The sequence below is a fragment of the Melanerpes formicivorus genome, unplaced genomic scaffold (genome assembly GCF_026170545.1).
Source record: "Melanerpes formicivorus ecotype bairdi unplaced genomic scaffold, bMelFor1.0.p_v2 SCAF_33, whole genome shotgun sequence".
Taxonomy (NCBI): domain Eukaryota; kingdom Metazoa; phylum Chordata; class Aves; order Piciformes; family Picidae; genus Melanerpes; species Melanerpes formicivorus.
Window position 1 is genome coordinate 8252625 of NW_027142385.1, and position 20974 is coordinate 8273598.

Consider the following 20974-nt stretch of genomic DNA (forward strand, 5'->3'; position numbering starts at 1 on the left):
CCCCACCCTTAACCCCTTCCCTGTCCCGCCCGCCGCCCACAGCTGCTGACGGTGCCCGCCCCGCTCCGGGCTGCTCCTCCCGGGGGTGGGTGGGGGGCAGCAGCAGGATTTGGCAAGGTCAAGAGCACGGGGCGGGGGGGTTCGGGGGCAAACAGCGACCGGGACCCCGACGGGAAGGGAAGGGAAGGGACAGGCTCCCTCTAACTCACCGTGTATCCCGGGGGTCAGCTCCGGAGCCACCCCGGGGCTGGAGCATCCCCCCATGCTCCCATCGCCGCGGGGATCCCCTGGGATCCAGGGCAGGAGCACCCCCTGGCACGCACCACCTCGGGGATCCCCTGGGATCCAGGGCAGGAGCATCCCCCTGGCACCCACCACCTCGGGGACCCCCTGGGATCCAGGGCAGGAGCACCCCCCTGGCACCCACCACCTCGGGGATCCCCTGGGATCCAGGGCAGGAGCACCCCCCTGGCACTCACCACCTCGGGGATCCCCTGGGATCCAGGGCAGGAGCATCTCCCCTGCACCTCTCATCTCTGTGCTCCCTGCCCCAGTGCCCAGCCCTGGTTCCCATTAGAGGTTTTGGGGGGCTGTCTGGCAGCACCCCCGAGCTGTGCCGGCACAAATCGATGCTGAGCAAGCCGCGGAGCACGGAACAGCACCGACCCCAGGAGAGCCAGGGGCATGCTGCTGTGTGCCCAGGCCAGGGGCTAGGGTGGGTGCACCCAGCCCCCTCACTGCTGCAGCCTCAGATGGGCACCTTGGGCTGAGGGACCTTGGCTAAGGTGGTTTTTAGTGGGGACAGTTGCCCCACACCTCCCCAGAGCCAGCCCCATCTCACCCCACCCCAGGGGGCAGCTCCCCTTGCTCTCTGAGAAGGCAGCAAGAGTGGCCACAGCGTGTGCCCCCCTTGTGCCACGCTTTCCAAGGGGGCAGCAGTCTCTTCTGTTAGGCATTTTTAATGGGTGCAGCTCTGGGCAGGTGGCACCAGGTGGAAACCAACCAAGAGACAGAGCTGGAGGGAGAGCAGGAGCAGGGAGCATGAGCCACAGCAGCAGGGGCACAAAGCAGAGGGTTGGCAGTGCTGTGGCAGCAGCAGCAGCCCCGGGTGTTGATTTGAGACAGGAGAGGGCAAGGGGCTGTGATCCCCTGCCCCAGACCCTGGTGCCCCCTGGCTGCTGTGGGGCTTTGCTCTCTCAGAGCTGGCTGTGGGCAGCCAGGGGGCAGCTGCTCTGGGATGATCCATGGGCTCCAGCCTGGGGACTCATTCCTGCTCCTCCAGCAGTGGCTTCTGCTGCTACCTGGAGCCACAGCACAGGGTGGGCTGGGCAAGGAGCTGGCTCTGCTGCCTGCGTGGCTCCCGTGGGAGCACGGGGGGGGTGGGGGGGGCAGGCACATTCCTTTCCTTTCAAGGCCATGCAGCCACTGACCTCTGCCACCAGTGGGAGTGACGCTGGCAGGAGCTGGCCCTGTCCAGCTGCTTACCCTGGTGCCACCAGCCAGCTCCTCTCCCGTGGGGAGGGTGTGGGGGTGCTGCTGCCAGGCTGTGGGTGATGCCACTGTGAGTGGCAGCTCTGCCTGCCCTCTGCTGCACTGCTGTGATCTTGCAGTGCCCTGGGGCAGGGGAGCAGCAGGACCAGAGCTGCTCTCAGCCTGCAGCAGGCAGAGGATGTCTCCACCTGCCTGCCAGGAGCTTTGCTGCTGCTGGGCTCATTTGGCCTTCCCTGCTGGGAGCTCCCTCCCCTGGGAAGCAGGCAAGCTCTGTGTCCTCCTGGAGCCCCTGTCCCAGCCTGGCTTCACCAGGACTCAGCTCTGCACCTCTGTGACCACAGCACAGCAGCCTTGCACTGCCAGTGCTGTGCAGCAGGACCAGCTTCCAGCATGTGTGTGGTGGCCTCTGCCACCTCCTCCCGGGGCAGGAGGGTCCTGCTGGGTGTCACATCCTGGGAAGTTGCCCCTCCCTGCTGTGCTGTGCTGAGGGGGGAAAGGAGGGATGGAGGGACCTGGTGTGGAGGAGGTGTGTGATGGTTCTTCCTTCCCTGTGAGCTCCATCTCCTGTGCAGCAGCAGTCCCTGGGAGCTGATTGTCCCTCCCTGAGGGCAGAGCCCTGGGATGCTGAGCCTGAACCGGTGTGGATGAGGACCTGGGGAGTGGTATGGGATGGAGGCCAGCGTGGGGAGCAGCAGGAGGGAGGGGTGCTGGTGAACATGGGGTGCCCTGCACTCTGCTGTTCCCTCTGCTCAGAGGTGATGGGGCAGCAGCCATGGATCCATCACTGCCCCTGGGAGCAGCCCTCGGGGAGGCTCCGCAGAATGTCCTCCAGGTTCTTCTTGTCGGCTCTGATCTCAGCCAAGTCTCTCTCAACGGCCTGGATCTTCTCCTGCTGCCTCTCTGCTTCCTCCTGCAGCAGGCTGAGCTGCCCAGCCAGGGCTCCCGGGCTGCCCAGGCGCTGCCACAGCCGCGCCAGCTCCAGCTGCCCGGCGCTCAGCACCACCTCCGCCTGTGCCGACTGCTCCAGCTCCCCTGGGCAGGGGAGAGGACGTGGGGAGAGGCTGAGAGCCAGGCAGGAGAGCTGCTGGATGTGCTCCAGGGGATCAGGCCCTTGGCATCGGCTGAGTTGTTAGAGGGAGCAGATGCAGTGGGGCATGGAGGCACCCTGCAGCTTCCCAGCGATCACAGAGAAGCAAACAGGGCTCTGGCTCCATCTCTCTGATGGGTGGAAGATTTCCAGCCCTTGGCAAAACTCCTGGGCTGCTGCAGTGCTCAGAAGTGCACCCAGGTGATCAAAGCAAAAGGAGCTGGAGCAAAACCAACCAGCAACAGGGAGGGAACCCAGCCCAGCACATCCCTCAGCTGCAAAAGGGTCCTGAGCCCTTGACCCAGCCCTGCTCCTCCTGGAGATGCCGAGGGAGACCATGGGCACATTGAGTAAGCCCCAGGCCCTTCTGCACCAGGGCTTTCCTCAAGGCATGAGGCCTCGAGAAGCTCTGCCAGGAGCCTGAGGGATCTCAGCTAAAGGGCAGCCAGCTCAGCCTGGATGGCAGGCAAGCAGGAGACCAAACAAACAGCAGTGGGCAGGAGAGCCCAGCAGCAGTGGGCAGGAGAGCCCAGCAGCAGTGGGCAGGAGAGCCCCAGCCCCTGCCAGCCAAGCCCTCCCCAGCACCCTGCACCCCACTCCCACCCAGGTCTCACCTAGGCTGCTCAGCAGGTTGTTCAGGGTCTCAATGTCTGAGAGGAGCGCCCCCCGGGCTTGCTGGAGACTCTTTGCCATCTCACTCACCTCTGTCCCCACCTTCCAACACAGCCAGAGCCCAGCTCAGCCACACTGCTGCCCCTGGGCTGGGTGGGAGTAGGGAGGGGATCCCAGGAGCACCCCCGAGGCATTCCCCATGCAGGTTGGGCTGCTCCCAGTGCCTCGGGCTGTGGGCAGAGCCCCAGGCAGGCTCTGGAGGACAGGACCTGCCCCAGGGGACCTGCTTTACCTGGAGGGCTTCTTCCAGGTCCCTGCTGAGCTTCTCAGCCTGACGCTGCTGCCGGGAGAGCTCCAGCCGGGTCTGGTTGGCACGCCTGGCGAGCTGCCGGGCACGCTGCTGGCCCTGCTTGCTCTGCTGCAGCACCACCTGTGCCCTCTGCAAAGCAGGGGGGGCGTGGGGACATGCAGGGGCGCCGTGGCTGGCTCCAAGCCTCAGGGGCCCTGGTTGGCTTCATCCCCCTGGCCACCCCCCACATCCCCCTGCTCAGACCTTGGTGGTCTCGCCAGAGGCTTGCTCAGCCTCCCTGGCTGTCCTCTGGGCTGCGGTGGAGATGGACAGGGAGCTTCCCAGTGCCCTCTCTGCCTGTTTGATCTTCCTCTGGGCCTCCACTAGTGCCCTGCTCCGTACCAGAGCCATCCTCCTGCGCAGGGCAGCCTGGCCCTTCCGATGCCCCAGCACCTTCCTCATGCCTGTGGGGACAACCCAGCTGCCACCAAAGTGTCCCTGTCTCCTCTTGGCGCCCACAGCTGGTGTGGTGAGAGGCAGACTGTGGCTGGAGATGCCCTGGCTGGTGCCATTTACCTTCCAAGCTGGTCAGGAGGGACTCTGTGTCGGAGAGCACAGCTTTGCCATGCGAGACAGCCAGGGTGGCTGTGCCATGGGCAGAGCCAGCCCGGTCCTGCAGCTGGGGAGAGAAGGGAAGTGAGGCTGGGGAGGAGGCAAAGAGCTGCACCCAGCTGAGGTCCCAGCCTGCTCCAGCTCGGCAGGAGACCTCCTTGGGAGATCCAAGAGCTGGAGGGAAAGTGTCTCCCAAAACATCCACTCCCAAGCCCCTGGGTGCAGGCGTGGTCCCTCCTGTCGCTGGAGCAGCAGGCATGGGGCTCACCCACCCCACTGTGCCCTGCTTGGGAGGCAGGAGAGGGACACCCCCAGCTCCAGCTGGGACAGCAGGCCCCCAGGGCTTACTCTCAGGGACAGCCCAGGGGAGGGAGCAGCAGCTACCTGCTCGAAGGCTGCAGTCCTCTGCAGCTCCTGCTGCAGCCTGGCTGCCAGAGCCTGGGACACCTCCACAGCCTCCCGAGCTGAGGGCTCCTGTGCATCCACTGCCAGCTCCAGCGCTGCCAGCTCCTGTGCCAGGGCTCCAGCCTGCACTGGCACTGCCTGCTGTGGGGTCAGGGATGCCAAAGGCTCCATGAGAGCATCTCCCAGCCCGGAGGACAAAGCAGAGGGTAGGGATGCGTGGAGGAGCCTCAGCGTGGGCACTGCTCACCTGCCCCAGAGCAGCCACCTGCAGAAGTTTCTTGGCCATGTCTGCATTTGCCTGCTGCACAGCTGTCAAGGCTCTCCTGGCCTCTGCTGCCACCTCCACCACGCCAGCACCCAGCTCCTCCTGTGCCCGCTGCATTTCCTCATACCTGCCCAGACAGAACTCTGTGCTCACCTGGGGCCCTCTGCTCTCTTGAAGGATGGAGATGACAGCTTGGGGCCCGGCCCCAGACACAGAGGGATGGGGAAACCTTGGGGCAAAGGGCCTGAGACATCCCCAGCACGGCCCTGGCCTTCTGCTTTGCCATGCTGTGGTGCAATGAGTTTGACAAGGCTCAGCAAGGCCCCGCTGGGCAGATGCCAAATCACAATGACCAAGTCCTGTGACAGGAACCTGGCCAGAAGCCAGGGAATGTGGTGCCCTCCCACCCCTCTCCTCGCTGCCACCCCCCCTGTTGTCAGCCTCTTACCCAGTCTCCAGCTCCCCCGTGGCACTGCCCTCAAGCAGGCTCTGCAGGAGCTGGCAGCTGGCATTGGAGGCACGCAGGGCTCTCCCCACCACCGCCTCCACCCGTGCCACGGTGTCCTCCTGGCTGCAGGGACAAGGACAATCAGAGCTGCTGTCAGGGTTGGCCTCCTGGGAAAAGAGCAGCCCCAGCCCGCAGCCCCAGCCGGGCAGGCAGCCTCCTCTGCCTGGGCACCCCGGACCCAGGCACGGTCAGGCTCAGGCAGACCCTCTGCACCGGGGACCAGCGAGGCCAGGCTCAGGGCTCCCACATCTCCATCCCTCTCTGCCATCGCTGAGCAGAGAGCTGGAGGGGGGGGAAGGAGGGTCCCAGCACGGGGGCTGTCCTGGCTGGCACAGCCCACGGCGTGGGGCTCCAGGCAAACCTCTCGGCCAGCGCCCGCGCCTCCAGGGCCCGGCGGCTCCAGTTGGTGGGCAGCTGAGGGAGTTCCTGGGGAATCTCCTTGAAACACAAACAGCAGCAGTGAGCCCCGGGCAGGGAGCAGGACCCCCAGACCCCAGCAGCTCAGCACCACCGAGAACCTCCCCACAGGGCTGGAGGAGATTTGCAGGAGAGGAGCAGCGAGCAAGGGAAGTGGCTCCCCCTGACCCAGCTGAGGAAGGGCTGTGCCCCCACGGACCCCAGGCTTGGCCACATCCCACCCCGCCGGTCCTGCCCACTCTGCCCCTCAGGATGGCCACCAGCGCCCCCGCCAGGAGCCCGTGGCCAGCGGGACTCTCACCATGGTAGCCAGGGTGTCCGCGGCGTGCAGGAGCTCCTGCTGCGCCGACCGCAGCGCGGCCCCCACCTCCCACAGCAGCACGCAGGTCTTGGAGGGGCCCTGACCAGAGCAGCTGCTGGCCCGGCTGGCATTGCTGAGATGGTCCTGTGCAGTGCCCAGCGCCCCTGCCAGCCACCCTGCCTGTGCCAGGAGGGCAGCCCGGGCACCTGTGGGCAGCACAAGCAGCACTCCATAGAGCTGCCCCATGCCCAAGCACCCCCAGCACCCCCTCTGCTGCCTGCTAATGAGAGGACAGAGCCCCCCAGGTGCTCAGGGATGCAGCACCCAAAGGGCACCCCAGTAATGCCCATCACCAGCTGCTCCAAAGCCTCACAGGTGCACCCCTGGGGTGCCCTGCCCTTCACAGAGAGGCACGACCCCCACAGCTGCCCCCTCCCACTCTCAGTCACCTCATTGCCCACACGTAGCCCAGTGCTGCCCTGGGACCTCCTGGCACCCACCCAGCACATCACAGCACCCTGTGGGAGCAGGGAGTCCCCGGAGGGGTGATGTGCAGGGAGAGAGGTGCCATGGAGAAGGGGTGCCCCCATGACATGGGGGTCCCTGTACCTTGCAGGAGGTGGGGGCTGGGCAGCCCATCTCCCCGGGGTGCATCTCCCAGCAGCAGGAACTGCCCTGGGTGGGCATCACAGCCTGGTTTCTGCAGCCATTCCTCCATCTCCTGCAGCCTGGCCTTCAGCTGGGCAGCCTGTGGGTGAGACAGGGAGCAGGGGGGAGGGGAGTGGGACAGTGAGGCAGTGTGGGCAGCAGGGTGCCGTGCCCAGCTCGACAGGGCACAGGCTGTACCTCGTCCTTCACCAGCCCGTAGCAGGCAGGGCACTGCTGGCAGCGGGAGCTCCGTGGGTCGAGGAAGAAGTTGGCCTGGCACTGGTCACACTTGTAGCCCACAAAGCCAGGGTGGCAGAGGCAGGTGCTGTTCTCGTGGCACTGCAGGGTGATGGAGCCCAGTGGGGAGCAGTTGCAGGCTGCAGGGGGGGCAGAAAGGTGTCATGCCATGGCTGCCAGCCCCAGTTTTGGGTCCCAGATGCGGCCCCCACCCCCAGTACCTCGGCAGCCCCTGGCAGAGAAGCCGAAGAAGCCGTGGTGGCATCGGTCACACTGCCTCCCTGTGACACCTGGCTGGCAGGAGCACTGCCCTGTCACTGCCTGGCACCCAGGCTCTCGTGACCCCCTTGGGTGGCACTCGCAGCTGGCACCGAGAAGTGGAGGGTGAGGAGTGAGTGAGGGAGGCAAAGAGCAGAGTGAGTGGCACAGAGCCACATCTGCCCCCTGGCAGCCCCATGCAGTGCCACACATACCTCTGGCACCCCACAGCAGGCTGCAGGCCGTAGTAGCCAGGCTGGCAGAGCCCACAGGTTCTGCCCACCACGTGTGGGAGGCAGTGGCACTGGCCCGTGCCAGGATCACAGCCCTCCAGCCCCGGGGCCGAGCCGTTGGGGTTGCAGTCGCAGGCTACAGCAGACAAAAGAACCAAACACTCACATCCAGCACGGGGCTGGCAGGGGGGCAGAGGGGGAACGGGCACAGTGGGCAGAGCCACATGCCCCGCATCAGACAGGGCTCTGAGGCTGAGCCCTGCAGACCAGGATGCCTCCAGGGACGGACAACAGTGGAGAGAGAGAGAGGGGGCAGAGCCCATTCCTGAGCAAGAGGTGGGCACGGTGGTGCTGGCTTGGGCTGATGGTTGGACTTGGTTCTTCTCCAACCCTAACGATCCTGACCTGGACCATCCATCAGCCCCTGAACCCTCCGGGCATCCCCCTTCACGCTCTGCCTCCGCTGCTGGGAGGGTTCTGCCTGCAGCGGGACCCCCGGGGGAGCGGGGCCAGCCCCGGGGCCGTACGTACGAGCACACTTCCCGGCGGGGCCGGGAGCCAGCGCGTCCCCGTAGAAGCCTGGGCGGCAGCTCTCGCACTGCTCCCCGGTGGTGTTGTGCAGGCAGCGCAGGCAGCGGCCGGACACAGGGTCGCAGTTCCCTACGGCGTTGGGGTCCACGTTCCCGTGGCACTGGCAGGGGACACAGGGGCGCACAGGACCCCTCTGCCCCAGGGGGTCCCCAAAAAAGCCATCGTCGCAGAGCTCGCAGCGTTTCCCTGGGGAAGGTGACGAGGTGGGGAGGGTCTGGTTGTGCCAGCGCTGCCCACAGCCCCCTCAGCCTCACCTCAGCCGGCCCCCAGCCTCACCTCTCTGTCCCGGGGGGCAGTGGGTGCAGACCACCTCCCCAGTGCCGGGCACCTCGGTGCAGGGCGAGCCGCCGGGGCAGGGGCAGGGCTTGCAGTCGTCAAAGCGCCCTTCGAAGGGGTTGCCATAAAAGCCGGGGCTGCAGCGCTCGCAGGAGGCACCTTCCGTGTTGTGCAAGCACTGGCAGTGCCCTGGCAGAGGGAAAGCAGAGCTGAGGGTCTGCAACAACCCAGCCCCAAAGGGCAGCGAGGACCGCGGGAGGATGGAGAGCCACCTGCTGAGCGTGGCACGGCACAGGGGCCGAGAGGGACGCAGAGCCCAGCCGAGGGACCAGGCTGGGATTGCTCATCCCCAGCCCGGCCTTGGAATCTTCTCCTTCCCTGCCCCATCCTCACTCAAGGGAGAAAGCTTTGGAGGGGACAGCGGGGCCCCGGTGCCAGCCCCCTGCGCGGGGAGGAGGCGCCGCTGGCAGCACCATCGCCACGCACAGAGTCCGCCGGCGCCTGCCGTAATCGGTAACACATTTCGGAGCCACCAGGAGCCTGGTCTGAAGCCTGTCCTGGCGAACCCTCCCCGCAGGCCAACCCAGCGCGGAGCCGGCCTGCCCCTGCGAGCCCAGCCGCTGAGTCACAGCCTCCCAGGAGGGGCTGAGAGCAGGAGGGGCTGGAAGGGTGCTGAGGGAAGCCCCTCGGCTCCAGGCAGAGGCTCTGCTTCACTGGAGAGAGACCAGGAGCCAGGGGGAGGATTTTTTTCCCCCATGATTTGTGGGATCAGCTCATCCAGGAGGGAATGAGGCTTCCCCCCGCCCCCATTTCCCCCCATCCGGGCAGAGCTGGACAGTGGAACAGAAAGGGAAAGTGAATGGCAGGAAGGAGAGGACAAATAAATGAAAGGAAGTGTGTGGGCTGCCTCTGGCTGGCAGAGCCTGGGCTGGGACAGCAGAAGCCTGGCCCCATCCCTGGGGATTGTGCTGGGGGTGCTGCCAGCCCCAGCTCTGCCAGCTGAGGGGCGAGTTCATGGAGCTGCTGCCATGTTTCTGCTGCCAGGGCAGTGGCACTTCCTGAGCACAGTGCCCTTTCCAGCCCTTCCCAAAGCTGTTGTCCCTCCCTCACTGAGGAGAGCCAACCACCAAGGACCCCCAGCTCTGTCCAGCTACCAAATCCATCATTTGCCTCCCCAGCTCTCCTTGGAGCTGCTGCTTTTGGTGGGGAGCAGGACAGAGAGCAAGGCAACATCTCATGAGCTGCTCATGGCTCTGATCTGCCTTTCCCGGGGGCTGGAGCTGGATTCATGCAGCAGCTCAGGACAGCAGTTTGCAGGCCTGGGCCCCAGCCCTGACCAAAGCCATCCAGACTCTGCCTGGTGGGGGAGGGGAGAGCCAACAGCCTGGTGGGAGAGGAGAGAGCCAACAGCCTCTGACCCACCCCAGATGCAATGAAGCTGTCCTGGAGCCTTTGCTTTTTCCTCCTTTCCAGCCAGTCGCTGCTGCACTCACAGCCCTCAGAGCTGGGTCTGGAGGCAGAGCAAGACTTGGGCTGGCAGCACAAGAGCCAGCTGCTCTGCTGCCTCCTGCAAGCCTGGCACCACTCTATTTTCCTGCTCTTTCACCTGTTTCTCTGCCTCAGGTTTGCCCCCAGTTTGCTGGTGCCAGGCCTGTGCCCAGTCCTGCTCCACTCCTTGGGCACTGATGGTGCTGGTGAGACCCCTCCCAGCAGAACCCTCTGCTTCTCTTCTGCTCTGGCCCCTGCCTCCTCACCCCTCTGAGGATCAGCACCCTTCCTGTCTCCTCCTTGCAGGTCATAAAGCAGCATGGAAGCTGCCCCTCATTACTGCCTGTGGTTAATTACCTCTGGCTTTGTGCTCAAGAGCCCAGACCCTGCAGCAGACCATTGCAGGTGTTGGGCACCACAGCCTCAGGGATGGTTTGGGCACCACAGCCTCAGAGATGTTTCCAGCACCCCTCAGAGACAAGCAAAGCCACAGCCTGTCACCTGTGCAAGTGGCAGGGCTGGGGGTACCTACCCGTGAGGGGGTGACAGTCCCCATGCTGGTTGCAGGCGCAGGGCACACAGCTGGTGAAAGGGCCACCAAAGGGCACCTCCCGTGTGAAGCCAGGAGCACAGGACTGGCAGAAGTGCCCAGTGTACCCCGGGGGACACCTGCACTCCTCCACCCACCCTGCCCGTGCCCCCGGCCCCGGCCGAGCAGACCTGAGCCGGACCTCGCTCAGGGCCAGGCTGCCTGGAGAGGAGAGAGCAGAGTGACAAAGTCAGGCCACGTCCCCGGGCCCTGCCCTCCCCAGCCTGCCTGCAGATGCTCCAGCCAGGGGCAGGAGACCCCAAAACACCTCCTGGAGAGCCCTGGGGGGTTCACAGAGAGGACCCAGCCCCTGCCCCAACAGCCTCCTCCCGTGCCCCTTGTCCCCAAGAGCTTGATGCTGCTTCCATGTCCCCAGCCCCATCCCAGCTTGGTCCCCACGGGGTCGGGGCGTGGAGGCACCCACCGGGCACAGCACCACGGCTCACACGGAGCCGCAGGGAGGTCAGGTTGGAGAGCAGGCGCTGGAAGCTGAAGGCTGAGAGAGAAGGCTCCACACCCTCCTCTGCCTCCTGCAGCCTGTGGGAGAAGGAGCATGGGAGGAAGGACAGGGCCAGGCTGACAGCCGTGTGCTGCAGCACAGCCCAACCAGACCCAGGCACAGTGATGGGGACACAGCCAAACCCAAGGGGAGGGCAGGGTGCGGGGCTGGACCCCACAGCACTGGGCAGCACAAGCAAGATGTTGGGTCCCAAACCCAGCCAAGGGTCCCCAAGCACTGTGACAGGTACCTGAAGGTGACAGCCTGCTTGCCATGCTGGGGCTGGCTCTCACTGCTGGGCATGGTGACCTCCATCCCCTCACCCTCCAGCACCAGCTGGACCTGGAGCAGGGGCACCTCGGCCTCCATCTCCATCCTGCTCTCCTCCACACCCAGCAGCAGGGACAGGAGCTGCCCATAGCTGAGCTGCTGGTTCTGCAGAAACTTCTCTGTGAGGGGAGAGAGGAGCAAAGCCTACAGGACGTGGAGGTACCAACTCTGCTGGTGCAGTGCTGCTCTCACCAGCATCCCCAGGAGCCACCACCAGCATCCCCAGGAGCCACCACCAGCATCCCCAGGAGCCACAGTCACCCTCCTAGAGCTGGGCCAGCTCCCATCTGCTCTCCCAGTGGCCTGGGCCACCACTCCAATCCCCTCCCCACCCCCCATCATCCTGTGTTACTGAAACATCCCCAGCACTGGGCTGGAGCCCAGCATCTCTCACACCCATATGGCAGCAGTGCATCCCACTGGGCATCAGGGGTTCCCCATGGCAGAGCAGGACCCCAGAGACCCCCCCCAACATACCTGGTGCAAGAAAATCCACCAGCTCCTCCCCATCCCCGTCGGTGATGATCTCCCCATCAGCCCAACGCAGAGGCAGGTCCCTGGTGCCCGCAGCCTTGGCAGCCCAGCCCTCCAGCCCTGGGGGATGATGGATGGGTGGGTGGCACACGCTGGTGGTGCACGGCTGAAGGGAGCAGCAAGGCTCCCACCAGTGGGGTGCTGCTTTTGGGGGGGGCCTCTGTCCCTCCCCCCAAGGCTCTCCAGGGTCTTGCAAGGGGCCAGCACTTTGTAACCTGCTGCTCCCTGCTGGGGCTCTGAGCTCTCAGTCACTGCAGAGTGGCCTTAGCCACCCCCCAGCTGTTTGTTTTCTTAGATTGGGAGGAAATTGTTATCTTTAAACTTCTGCCCCCTGCCTGGGCTGCGGTTCCAGCCTGGCTGGGGGCTGGAGAGCGCAGGAAGCCCAGGAGGAGCCGGGGTGTAACTGCATGAACTTAGTTTCCTTTGCAAGTGGCTTAACCTCTCCCCGACTCCCCAGGGGTATTTCTTCCAGCCCCAGGCGCCTGCAGGATGAACACTTGGAAATCTCCCGAGGGGGCTGCACTCAAGAATCAAATCATCCCGACTTTGGACCCCTTCACCCAGCACAGGGAGCTCCCAGCGGCTGGGGGAGCAGTTTGGGGCTAGGGCTTTAGGGGGGTGCGGGGGGCTGTGCCTCACGGTGCTCAGCCTCTTGCAACCCAGCCCAGGGTTCTGCCAAACCTGTCCCTAAAGGAGCAGCCCCAAATTGGCTGCGTGAAGGGTGGGGAAAAAAGCCTGAGTTTAAAGCCTGGCTCCGTCTCAAGGCTGTGGAAGTGCTTCCAGCATCGCAGCAGTTGGCAGAGCGGTTTGGAGGCAGTCGAGATGAACCTTTCCCTGCTGTGCCGGCATCCATCTGCTCGCTGGTGCACTCCCCGCCGGGCTGCAGGCCAGGCAGGGAGCTGGGCGAGGGGTGCCCGTCCCCCGCCGGGATGCGGGTGGGGGTCCTGGCGAGCCGCGGGCCGCGGCGGTGGCCGCGGTGGGTGCGCGGGCAGGGCTGCACAGGTCGGGCTGTGCGGCAGATGGCAGGGTTTCCCCGAGCATCCCGCAGCACCCAGCCCTGCCACGCACAGCCCGGCTGCAGCCGGCCGGGGGCATCGCATCCGCTCCTCCAGCTGCCCTGCCGTCCCGGCCGAGGGTGGGGAGAGGAGGGAATAAAAGGGAAAGTGCCCACCCGGCTCCACCCTGTTCATTTGCAGCTCTCTGAGCTGGTTTTATAGTGCTCCAGAAGTCCCAGAGGTGGTGGGAGGGACATGCCTGGCCCTGCAGCCCTCCCAGAGCCATGCACAGCCCTGGGAGAGGGTTGGCATGGAGGGATGGCACGGGGTGCCAGGGACAGCCTGTCTCCACAAAAGTTAGGGACAAAGTAGGAGCCAGGCAGTGCAAACCACTTCCAACCATCACCACCAGTTAGCTCCAAAGGGGGATGCAGGATGCTCAGCCCTGGAGCAGGATGCTCAGCCCCAGCCTCCCCAAACTGCTGGAGGTGTTTTGGCTGGAGCTGGCACAGCTCTTCCCCTGCTTTGCCCAGGGCCAGGGCCCATACCTTGGCTGAAGTCAGAGCGGATGTAGGTCACCTCGTAGCCCTCTGCCACCGTGCAGGCACTGGAGTGACCGTAGCAGAAGCAGCTGCTGCAGCCAGCAGGGTTGTGGGGCTGCAGGTTAAACCAGCCTGGCTGGCACCTGGGCACAGGGAGGAGACAGGAGCAAGTGACACAGGCCAGGCAGAGCCACAGGCGACCACAGCAGCATCCTGGGCACGGGGGACACACAACATTAGTGGCAGCTCTAAGTGAGCCCAGAGGAATACAGCCCCATGGCCTGGCCAGGCAGCCAGAGCCCCAGCAGGATCCCCACTGGAAAGCTCCTGCCAGGGGTCGTGTGTAGGGGCTGGGGAAGCAGCAGTGCCCCACAGGACTGATCCCAGCCTGGAAAAGAGCAGTGGTGCTGTGCCCATCCCGTGGTGCTCACCTGTTGCACAAGTGCCCTTCCACCCTCTCCTTGCAGGTGCAGTGCCCTGTGTTGGGGTCGCAGGTGCCCACGCTGCCCGCGGGGTCACAGCTGCAGGGTCTGGATGGGGTGAGATGAAGGTCTGAGGTGAGCCCTGGTCCTGTCCTGCTGCTCCTGCCGGGGCTGGGCTCCTGCTCACCTGCAGCCCCCCTGGCTCAGGCTGTGGTAGCCATCCTTGCAGCGCTCACACTTCCAGCCCGTCACGTTGGCTTTGCAGAGGCAGGTCCCGGAGCTGTCACACTGGGGCTGCAGGGAGCCTGCGGGGACCCCGGCCAGCCCCTGAGGCTCAGCCCCAGCCAGGGAGAGACGCGGGGAGGGGAGATGGGGAGACGTTGGGCAAGGGCAAACCGACCGAACCCATCCCTCCCAGCCAAGCCGTGAGCAGGGCAGGGACTCCGCAGCCGGAGCCCGGCTGGGCTCAGCCCCACGCACCTGCGGGGTGGCAGTGGCAGGGCTGGCAGGCTGCCCTCTGCTCCCAGCGGTAGTGGTTCTGCCGGCAGCGCTCGCAGTGGGGTCCGGCCGTATTGTCGCGACAGTTGAGACAGTGGCCCCCGTGGCCGGTGCGGCGATACAGCTCCCGGTCGTAGAAGCACTCGTCCGAGCGGCCGCTGCAGTTGCAAGCTTGGGGAGGGAAGGCAGAAAGAAGAGGTTGGCACCTGGCGGGGCACAGGGGGTTAAAGCAGCCTTCCTAGGAGGGACTCATGAGCCGGAGGGGCTGCTGGGCTCAACGGTGCAAGCTCTTGGCAATCGGGGGCAGAGGTGGGTGCCCCACGCACAGAGCAGCACCCACGGGGTAAGGAAATGGGGGAGAAACCTCGGGGTGATGCTGTGAAGCGGGGGGTGGGAGGGGGAGGGTTGGGCAAATCCTCCCTCCCTGCCCAGAGCAGCCTTACAGAGCGCAGCTGGAGCTTGCTGCCCCTGCAGGCAGGGCAGGAGCTGCGGGGTGAGCTGCGGGGTGAGCTGCGGGGTGAGCTGCGGGGTGAGCTGCGGGGTGAGCCAAGGCAGCAGCAGCACAGCCTCTCGGGGCCGGTCGGGCAGCCTGGGCCATACTCACGGAGACACTCGTTGGCAGCCTGGGCGGTGCCACGAGCCCAGGGCCGGTCCTGGTGGAAGGGCTGGCAGCGCTCGCAGTCGATGCCAGCCGTGTTGTGCTGGCACACACACGCCAGCTGCCCGGCGCCGTCCGGAGCGCACTCGCTGGCGTGGCCGTTGCATTTGCACCTGCGGCGAGACCCCGGCGCGGGGATGAGCCACTCGGGACCGGCGTGGGCAGGAGCCGGCTGCAGGGTGATGCCCAGGCTGTGCCTGCCGCGGGCCCAGATCGCCTCGGGTGGCCATGGGGCAGAAAGCAGCTTGCGCCGTGCTGGTGTCAGGGCCACCCCCGGCAGGTCCCCAAGGCGCTCCCAGCCCGGCCAGCTGGGAGGTCACACGCTGAGGGTGGCCCCTGTGAGAGGCTAACCAGCTCCAGCTGCTGGGGCCCGGGGGTGTGAGATGACAGCGATGGGGGCTGCTGGCCGGCTGGGAGCAGGGCAGGCAGCTCACGCTGGGAGGGACAATTCCCACTCCTCCCAGCCTGGGAAGGGCATGGGCAGCACTGCCCATGGGCAGCACCGAGCGAGTGCCACCACTCTCTCTGTCCCACATCAGGTCTCCCATCCTGCCAGCAGCTGCTCCAGCTCCTCAGGATGTGGCCATGCCAACTTCGAGCTCCTCCACCAGCCCCTGCAGCCTCAAGGCATCGCTCTGCTAGCACCTCAGGACCTCTCTTTTACCATACCCAGGCACCAAGCAGCACCACAGAAGGAGAAACACAAACCATTAAAAGCCATGGGGCTGGGAGGGGGCAAATCAAGTCCAGGTGGTGACAAATGGAGAGGGCCTGGGGGGAAAGATCTCCTTTGTGCACAGCTCAAAGGCTCTAAGCTTCACCACCCAGCTCTGCACCACCAGCTCTGGTTTGCAGATGGAGGAAGCCACATCTGAGCACTTTGCCCCCAAAACACATCCCAACGAGACCAAGGTTGGAAGCAGCTGATCCAGATCCCAGCCCCACGGCCCTGGGAAGGTCTCCTCACTCCTGCCCTCACCCTGCTCTGGTTGCCCCTCACCTGCCACCGACAGAGAAGTCGGAGATGGCATAGTAGTACGACTGCAGCACCTTGGGGTCCTTGAAGATGTCATCACCGAAGGTGTTGAGCCGGTTCAGGGAGATGAGCAGGTCGGTGACAGTCACCCACTCCTGCAGGGGGCACGGGCAGAGCATCTTGGCCAGCAGCTCCCCACCCAGCCCCAGATGCATCCTGCACCTTCTCTCAGAGGGGTGCCAGGGCATTAAGGCACCTGGTCCTGGGTGACCCCACAATCACCCCACCCCCACGCCCAGCCCCGCAGCACCTGCAGCACAGGGCTGGTGTCGAAGTTGTAGGCGCTGGGGCGTCCCTCCAGGGTGGAGAAGGCCACGTTGCCCCCGCTCAGAGGGGAGATGTCACTGAACTCCTCGGTGCAGAAGGCCACCTGCTCGTCCTCCCCCGGGCGCAGGAAGTGGCGCTGGGGCCTGCCATAGGTCTTGTGGCAGGAGGCACTGTAGAACTGGAAGGGCACCCAGGGCCCCTGGGCGCTGCTGCGCTTGTAGATGGCGAAGCTCTCGGGGCGGCTGGTGTGGAACTTCAGCCTCACGTAGGTGATCTCATAGGCTTTGCCTAGGGACAGAACCACCACCACCACCACCTCATCACCCTGCCCTGACCACCCAGTGGGCACCACAGCCTGTGCCAGGGGTGGAATTGTCCTGGCTGCCAGCAGGATGTGATTCCAGTGTGCGGTACCTGAGCGTGCCGATGCCTGAAGGGGGCTACAGGAGAGCTGGGGAGGGGCTTTCTACAAGGGGTGATAGGATGAGGGGTGATGGAAGTCGGAAGGGGGATGATTGAGACTGGAGATTAAGAAGAAACTCTTTCCAGTGAGGGTGGGGAGACACTGGAACAGGTTGTCCAGAGAGGCTGTGGATGCTTCCTCCCTGGGAGTGGTCAAGGCCAGGCTGGATGAGGCCTTGAGCAACTTGGGCTGATGGAGGAGTCCCTGCCCATGGCAGGGAGCTTGGAGCTGGATGATCTTTGGGGTCCCTTCCAACCCAAACCATTCTGTGAATCTATGATTCCCTGATCCCTGCTGTCCCACTCTCCCTACCACAGCTAAGAGGAGAAATCACCATCCAGCTGCCCTCGACCAGCTCCAGCCCAAACCCCATCCACGTCCAAGCTGGCCCTCACCCACTGCATGGATGCACTAAGCTGGTTGCACAGGCAAGGAGCCACTGCAAAACAGGCTCTGGCCAGCAGCCACAGGGGAAGAGTCAGGCCCACAGCACTGAGAGCATCCCCAGGACCACAGGGGTGGCAAGAAGTGGAAAGAGTCAAGGCCAGTCCCTTCCCAGGGACCTGCATGCTGGGAGCTGCCATCGCTGCTGTCTTTGCTGGGATGAAGACAAAGGAAGGCCACCAGTCCCTGGGGTGGCTGGCACAGCTCTGGAAGCACTTGAAAGGATCAGCAACGAGAGGAGCAGAAAACACCAAAGTGAACATCAGAGCCACTTAATTGCCAGAGATGAAGGACCAGCTCAAAGCCTGGATTGCTCCAGCACAGCGCCGCTCCTCGCAGAGCAAAACAATTAGCTGGAAGGTTTTGGCTTTATTTGAGAAGATAATGAGTTGGGAATGTTGGAGGGGTTATTCCAGGACTAGGAAAACAAGGCTTTAATTGGGCCCAGATGAATGGTGTCGCATGTGTGCCGCCACTGTGCTGGGAGGGGCAGAGCCCAGCCCGGCTACCGGCACCGGGACGGCAGCTGCCTCCCACCAGGGCCACGGAGAGCGCCCGGGGAAGGGGCCAGCCCCGCTCACAGCCCCACCCGGAGCTGCTGGTGGCCAAGAAGGGGCTGCCACAGGGCTGTCCCTCCACCCCTAGTGCCCCCACTCCAATCCACCTCCCCCCAGGAGCTGTGCAGGCTGGGGGTGCCCCTGCCCTGCATCCCGTGGTGGGAGCAGGAGGATGCCTGGCAGACGCCCGTTCCCAGACACTGTGGTCCCCGGGGGATGTCAACCAAAACAGTGGGGTCAGGGCTGTCACCTCCCGGAGCAGTTTCCTCTGGGAGAGGAAGGGAGCTCGGCACTGAATCAATAAACAGCCCCAGGCAGCCCCACACGAGAGGAGGGGGAGTGGCTGGCCTGGGGGAGCCCCACGTTGGTGCTTGCAGCTGGGATGGGGCAGACTTGCTGCCCCGGGGAGCCATCCTGAGGGAGCATGTGCTTCTCCCAGACAGGCCTTGGAATCAGCCAAACTCTGCTGAGGAAACAAAACAGACATCCAGAAAATAACCCAGGCTGGGTGTCTGGGGGTGGGGTGTACCCCAAAGCCAGGCCTGCTGTGGGACAGGGCTGCTGGGAGGGTGCAGAAGCAGCGGAGGGTGACAGCCCCCGGAGCCCTGGATGCTCTCCCAGCTGTGGTGTTCTCAGAACAAAGTGTTCACCTGCCTCCCACAGAGCCCAGGCTGCAGCTCCTACCCTGCCAGAGGCTGCAGACAGAGGGTTTTGGAGAGAGGAGAGAGGAGCATGGTCACATCATCCACATGGAATCAAGGAACTGTTTGGCTTGGAAGAGACCTTTAAAGATCATTGAATCCAACCTTAGACTGCCACAACCACCAAACCATGTCCCAAAGTGTCCACAGGCCCCCAGCCACATCCAGCAGCCCAAACCTCAGCCCTGGGAGCCCACCACAGGCTCCCAGCCACATCCAGCAGCCCAAACCTCAGCCCTGGGAGCCCACCACAGGCCCCCAGCCACATCCAGCATCCCAAACCTCAGCCCTGGGAGCCCACCACAGGCCCCCAGCCACATCCAGCATCCCAAACCTCAGCCCTGGGAGCCCACCACAGGCTCCCAGCCACATCCAGCAGCCCAAACCTCAGCCCTGGGAGCCCACCACAGGCCCCCAGCCACATCCAGCATCCCAAACCTCAGCCCTGGGAGCCCACCACAGGCCCCCAGCCACATCCAGCATCCCAAACCTCAGCCCTGGGAGCCCACCACAGCCCACAGGAAAAGCAGAGCTGGAGCCACAGAGGCAGACCCTGCCTGGCCTGAAGACCAGAGAGCTACCAGGAGCAGTCCTGCTGCCTCTGTAAGCCTGCAGATATTTTAGGTTGCTCCCTGTCATCTGGCAGGGAAAAGGCAGCAGCCAGAGGCACTGAGGGCTATTGATCAGCTCCCAGCCCACTGCACTGCAACAGCCCCAGCTGAGGAGAGAGATTTAAGGCAGGATGATCTAATTAATGCCAATCAGCAGGCAGGCAGGCACAGGGCTCGTCCAGCCCATGGGGCAGCTCATTTGATAAGCTCCCCAGGCTGGAGAGCCCACCAGAGATCTGACTGAGGGCTGCCAGGACACACTGGGGGGGGTCAAAACCCAATCACCTGGTGGAGCCCAGGAGTGAGGACTCATCCTGGGCAGTGTCCTGAGGCTGCAGGGGCCACCTGGGCTTCTGCTTCATAACTCAAGTAGAAACATTAAGGGAGCAAGAAGGTGGTCTTCGAGCTGGCACCAGAGCAGGTGCTGGTGGCTATGGGAAAGGTCAGAGAGCACTGTGCTGGGCACCAAAGTGGCACTTCTAGCATGGAAGGAATTTGGGGCAGGAGTGAGAGGGGAGGATGGCAGGGAGAGGGGAGGATGGCAGGGAGAGGGGAGGATGGCAGGGAGAGGGGAGGATGGCAGGGAGAGGGAGGATGGCAGGGATGGCAAGGAAAGGGGATGGCAGGGAGAGGAGCTGGCATGGCAGGCTCCTCCAGCATCACTTCTCATGCCTGGTGGGGAGCCCAGCCCCAGCCTGGGGACAAGGGCCAGATGTCTGCCTGCTTGCAGGGGGCTGGGAAAGCAGAGCCCTCCCCCCAGCCAGGCAGCTCCTGCGTCACTGCTGGGGCAGGCACAGACTCTCCACCCCGGGGTGCCAGCAGCACAGCTCTGTGCCTCTCCAGAGCTCCTGTCCCCCTACCAGCTCCAACTTCGGCCCCCCTGCTACCCCCCGTGGCATGCAGATGGCAGGAGACTGCAGAGAATGAGGATTTCAGAGCTCTGGCCAAGAGCCAGGGAGAGTTTGGATGGCAGGAAAATGTTCAAACCCCTTTTTAAAATGCCAGGCATGCCCCCTGGGCTGCAGCACCCTCCAAGCAGGCAGCTCACAGAGGGCTGGGGAAACCTGCACCCCCAGAGACATCCTGGGCATCCTCAGCAGTCCACAGGGCTAAACCAGCACTGGCTTGGCAGCCACAGCGGGGTGGGTGCCAGCAGCGGGCAGGGCTGTGCCAGAGGGTGAGCAGGGGTAGGGACAGGGGTAGGGACCTGCCTGGCTCCTGCTCCACAAACTCACATCATGGGTGAAAAGCAGCCTGGGGTGATGGGCAGAGCAGACAGCCAGGCAGGGCTGCTGGGAGGGGGCACAGCAGGCATGGCTGGGGGCATCCTCACCCCAAAAAGCACCAGAGCTGGGCTGATGGACAGGGCAGACCCTGCCTGTGCCCTCTCAGTGACCTACCCCCAGCTCTCCATGGAGGGCATCTCCACCCCTGCACCCCCTAAAAGCCCCGGGGGCAATCCTGTCGTTATCCCCAAACCATAACCAAGAGCCAGGGGGTGCAGAAGCTCTCTCACCCTGCTCACCTCTGCACCCAGCTCTTGATGCCTGCCCCCCAGCTTCCCTCAGGGCACCACGGGGGGTGCCGGTGGCACTCACCGAGGTGGAGGGTGATGTTGACAGAGTTGGGGTACTGGATGCCAAAGGCCATGGACTGGCTCTGCCACCAAGTGCTCTCCTCCTGGCTGTGGAAGTCGGTGAGGAAGGAGGAGTTGTGGTGGAGCTGGGGGTCGCTGGCGTCGCAGCGGTGGCACAGGGTGCTGGCGTGGCGGGCGCCCATCTGCAGGCAGTAGTCCTCAGGGGGAGACCCACACGTGTTGGTGGCGTGGACAGCCCGGCCGAAGGCAGCGTTCTCGAAGTCGGGCATGCAGCGGCGGGGCTGGCCCCGGGGGTCGTAGCAGGAGGCAGAGCCCCCAGTGCCCAGCCCCAGCAGGACCAGCAAGCAGAGCCCGGGAGGCTGTGCCATGGTCGGGACTCTGAGCCTGCTGCGGATGGCACGGCGGGAGCAGGCGGGACGGGCTCGGGTGGGATGGGATTGGGATGGGGTGGGTCGGGTCCCCCTGCCCGGCACCTCCTCTCGCTCCGAGGTCCATCTTGTGGAAGCTGCTGGG

At 64.6% G+C, this 20974-nt stretch overlaps 1 protein-coding gene across 1 annotated transcript; it reads right to left on the minus strand.

The window, feature by feature from the left end:
- Positions 1–946: 946 nt before the first annotated feature.
- Positions 947–20974, minus strand: LAMC3 (laminin subunit gamma 3). The gene is given in 30 exon segments (XM_068155986.1): positions 947–2523; positions 3193–3292; positions 3483–3629; positions 3744–3943; positions 4056–4158; positions 4476–4637; positions 4744–4888; positions 5210–5332; positions 5631–5707; positions 5988–6193; positions 6597–6735; positions 6834–7012; positions 7094–7236; positions 7346–7499; positions 7895–8140; positions 8231–8419; positions 10251–10469; positions 10732–10844; positions 11057–11255; positions 11614–11730; positions 13214–13350; positions 13639–13737; positions 13817–13934; positions 14110–14298; positions 14732–14898; positions 15786–15916; positions 16072–16376; positions 20463–20831; positions 20834–20900; positions 20903–20974. Coding segments are annotated over 30 exon segments (4848 nt in total). The 5' UTR covers positions 20957–20974; the 3' UTR covers positions 947–2272.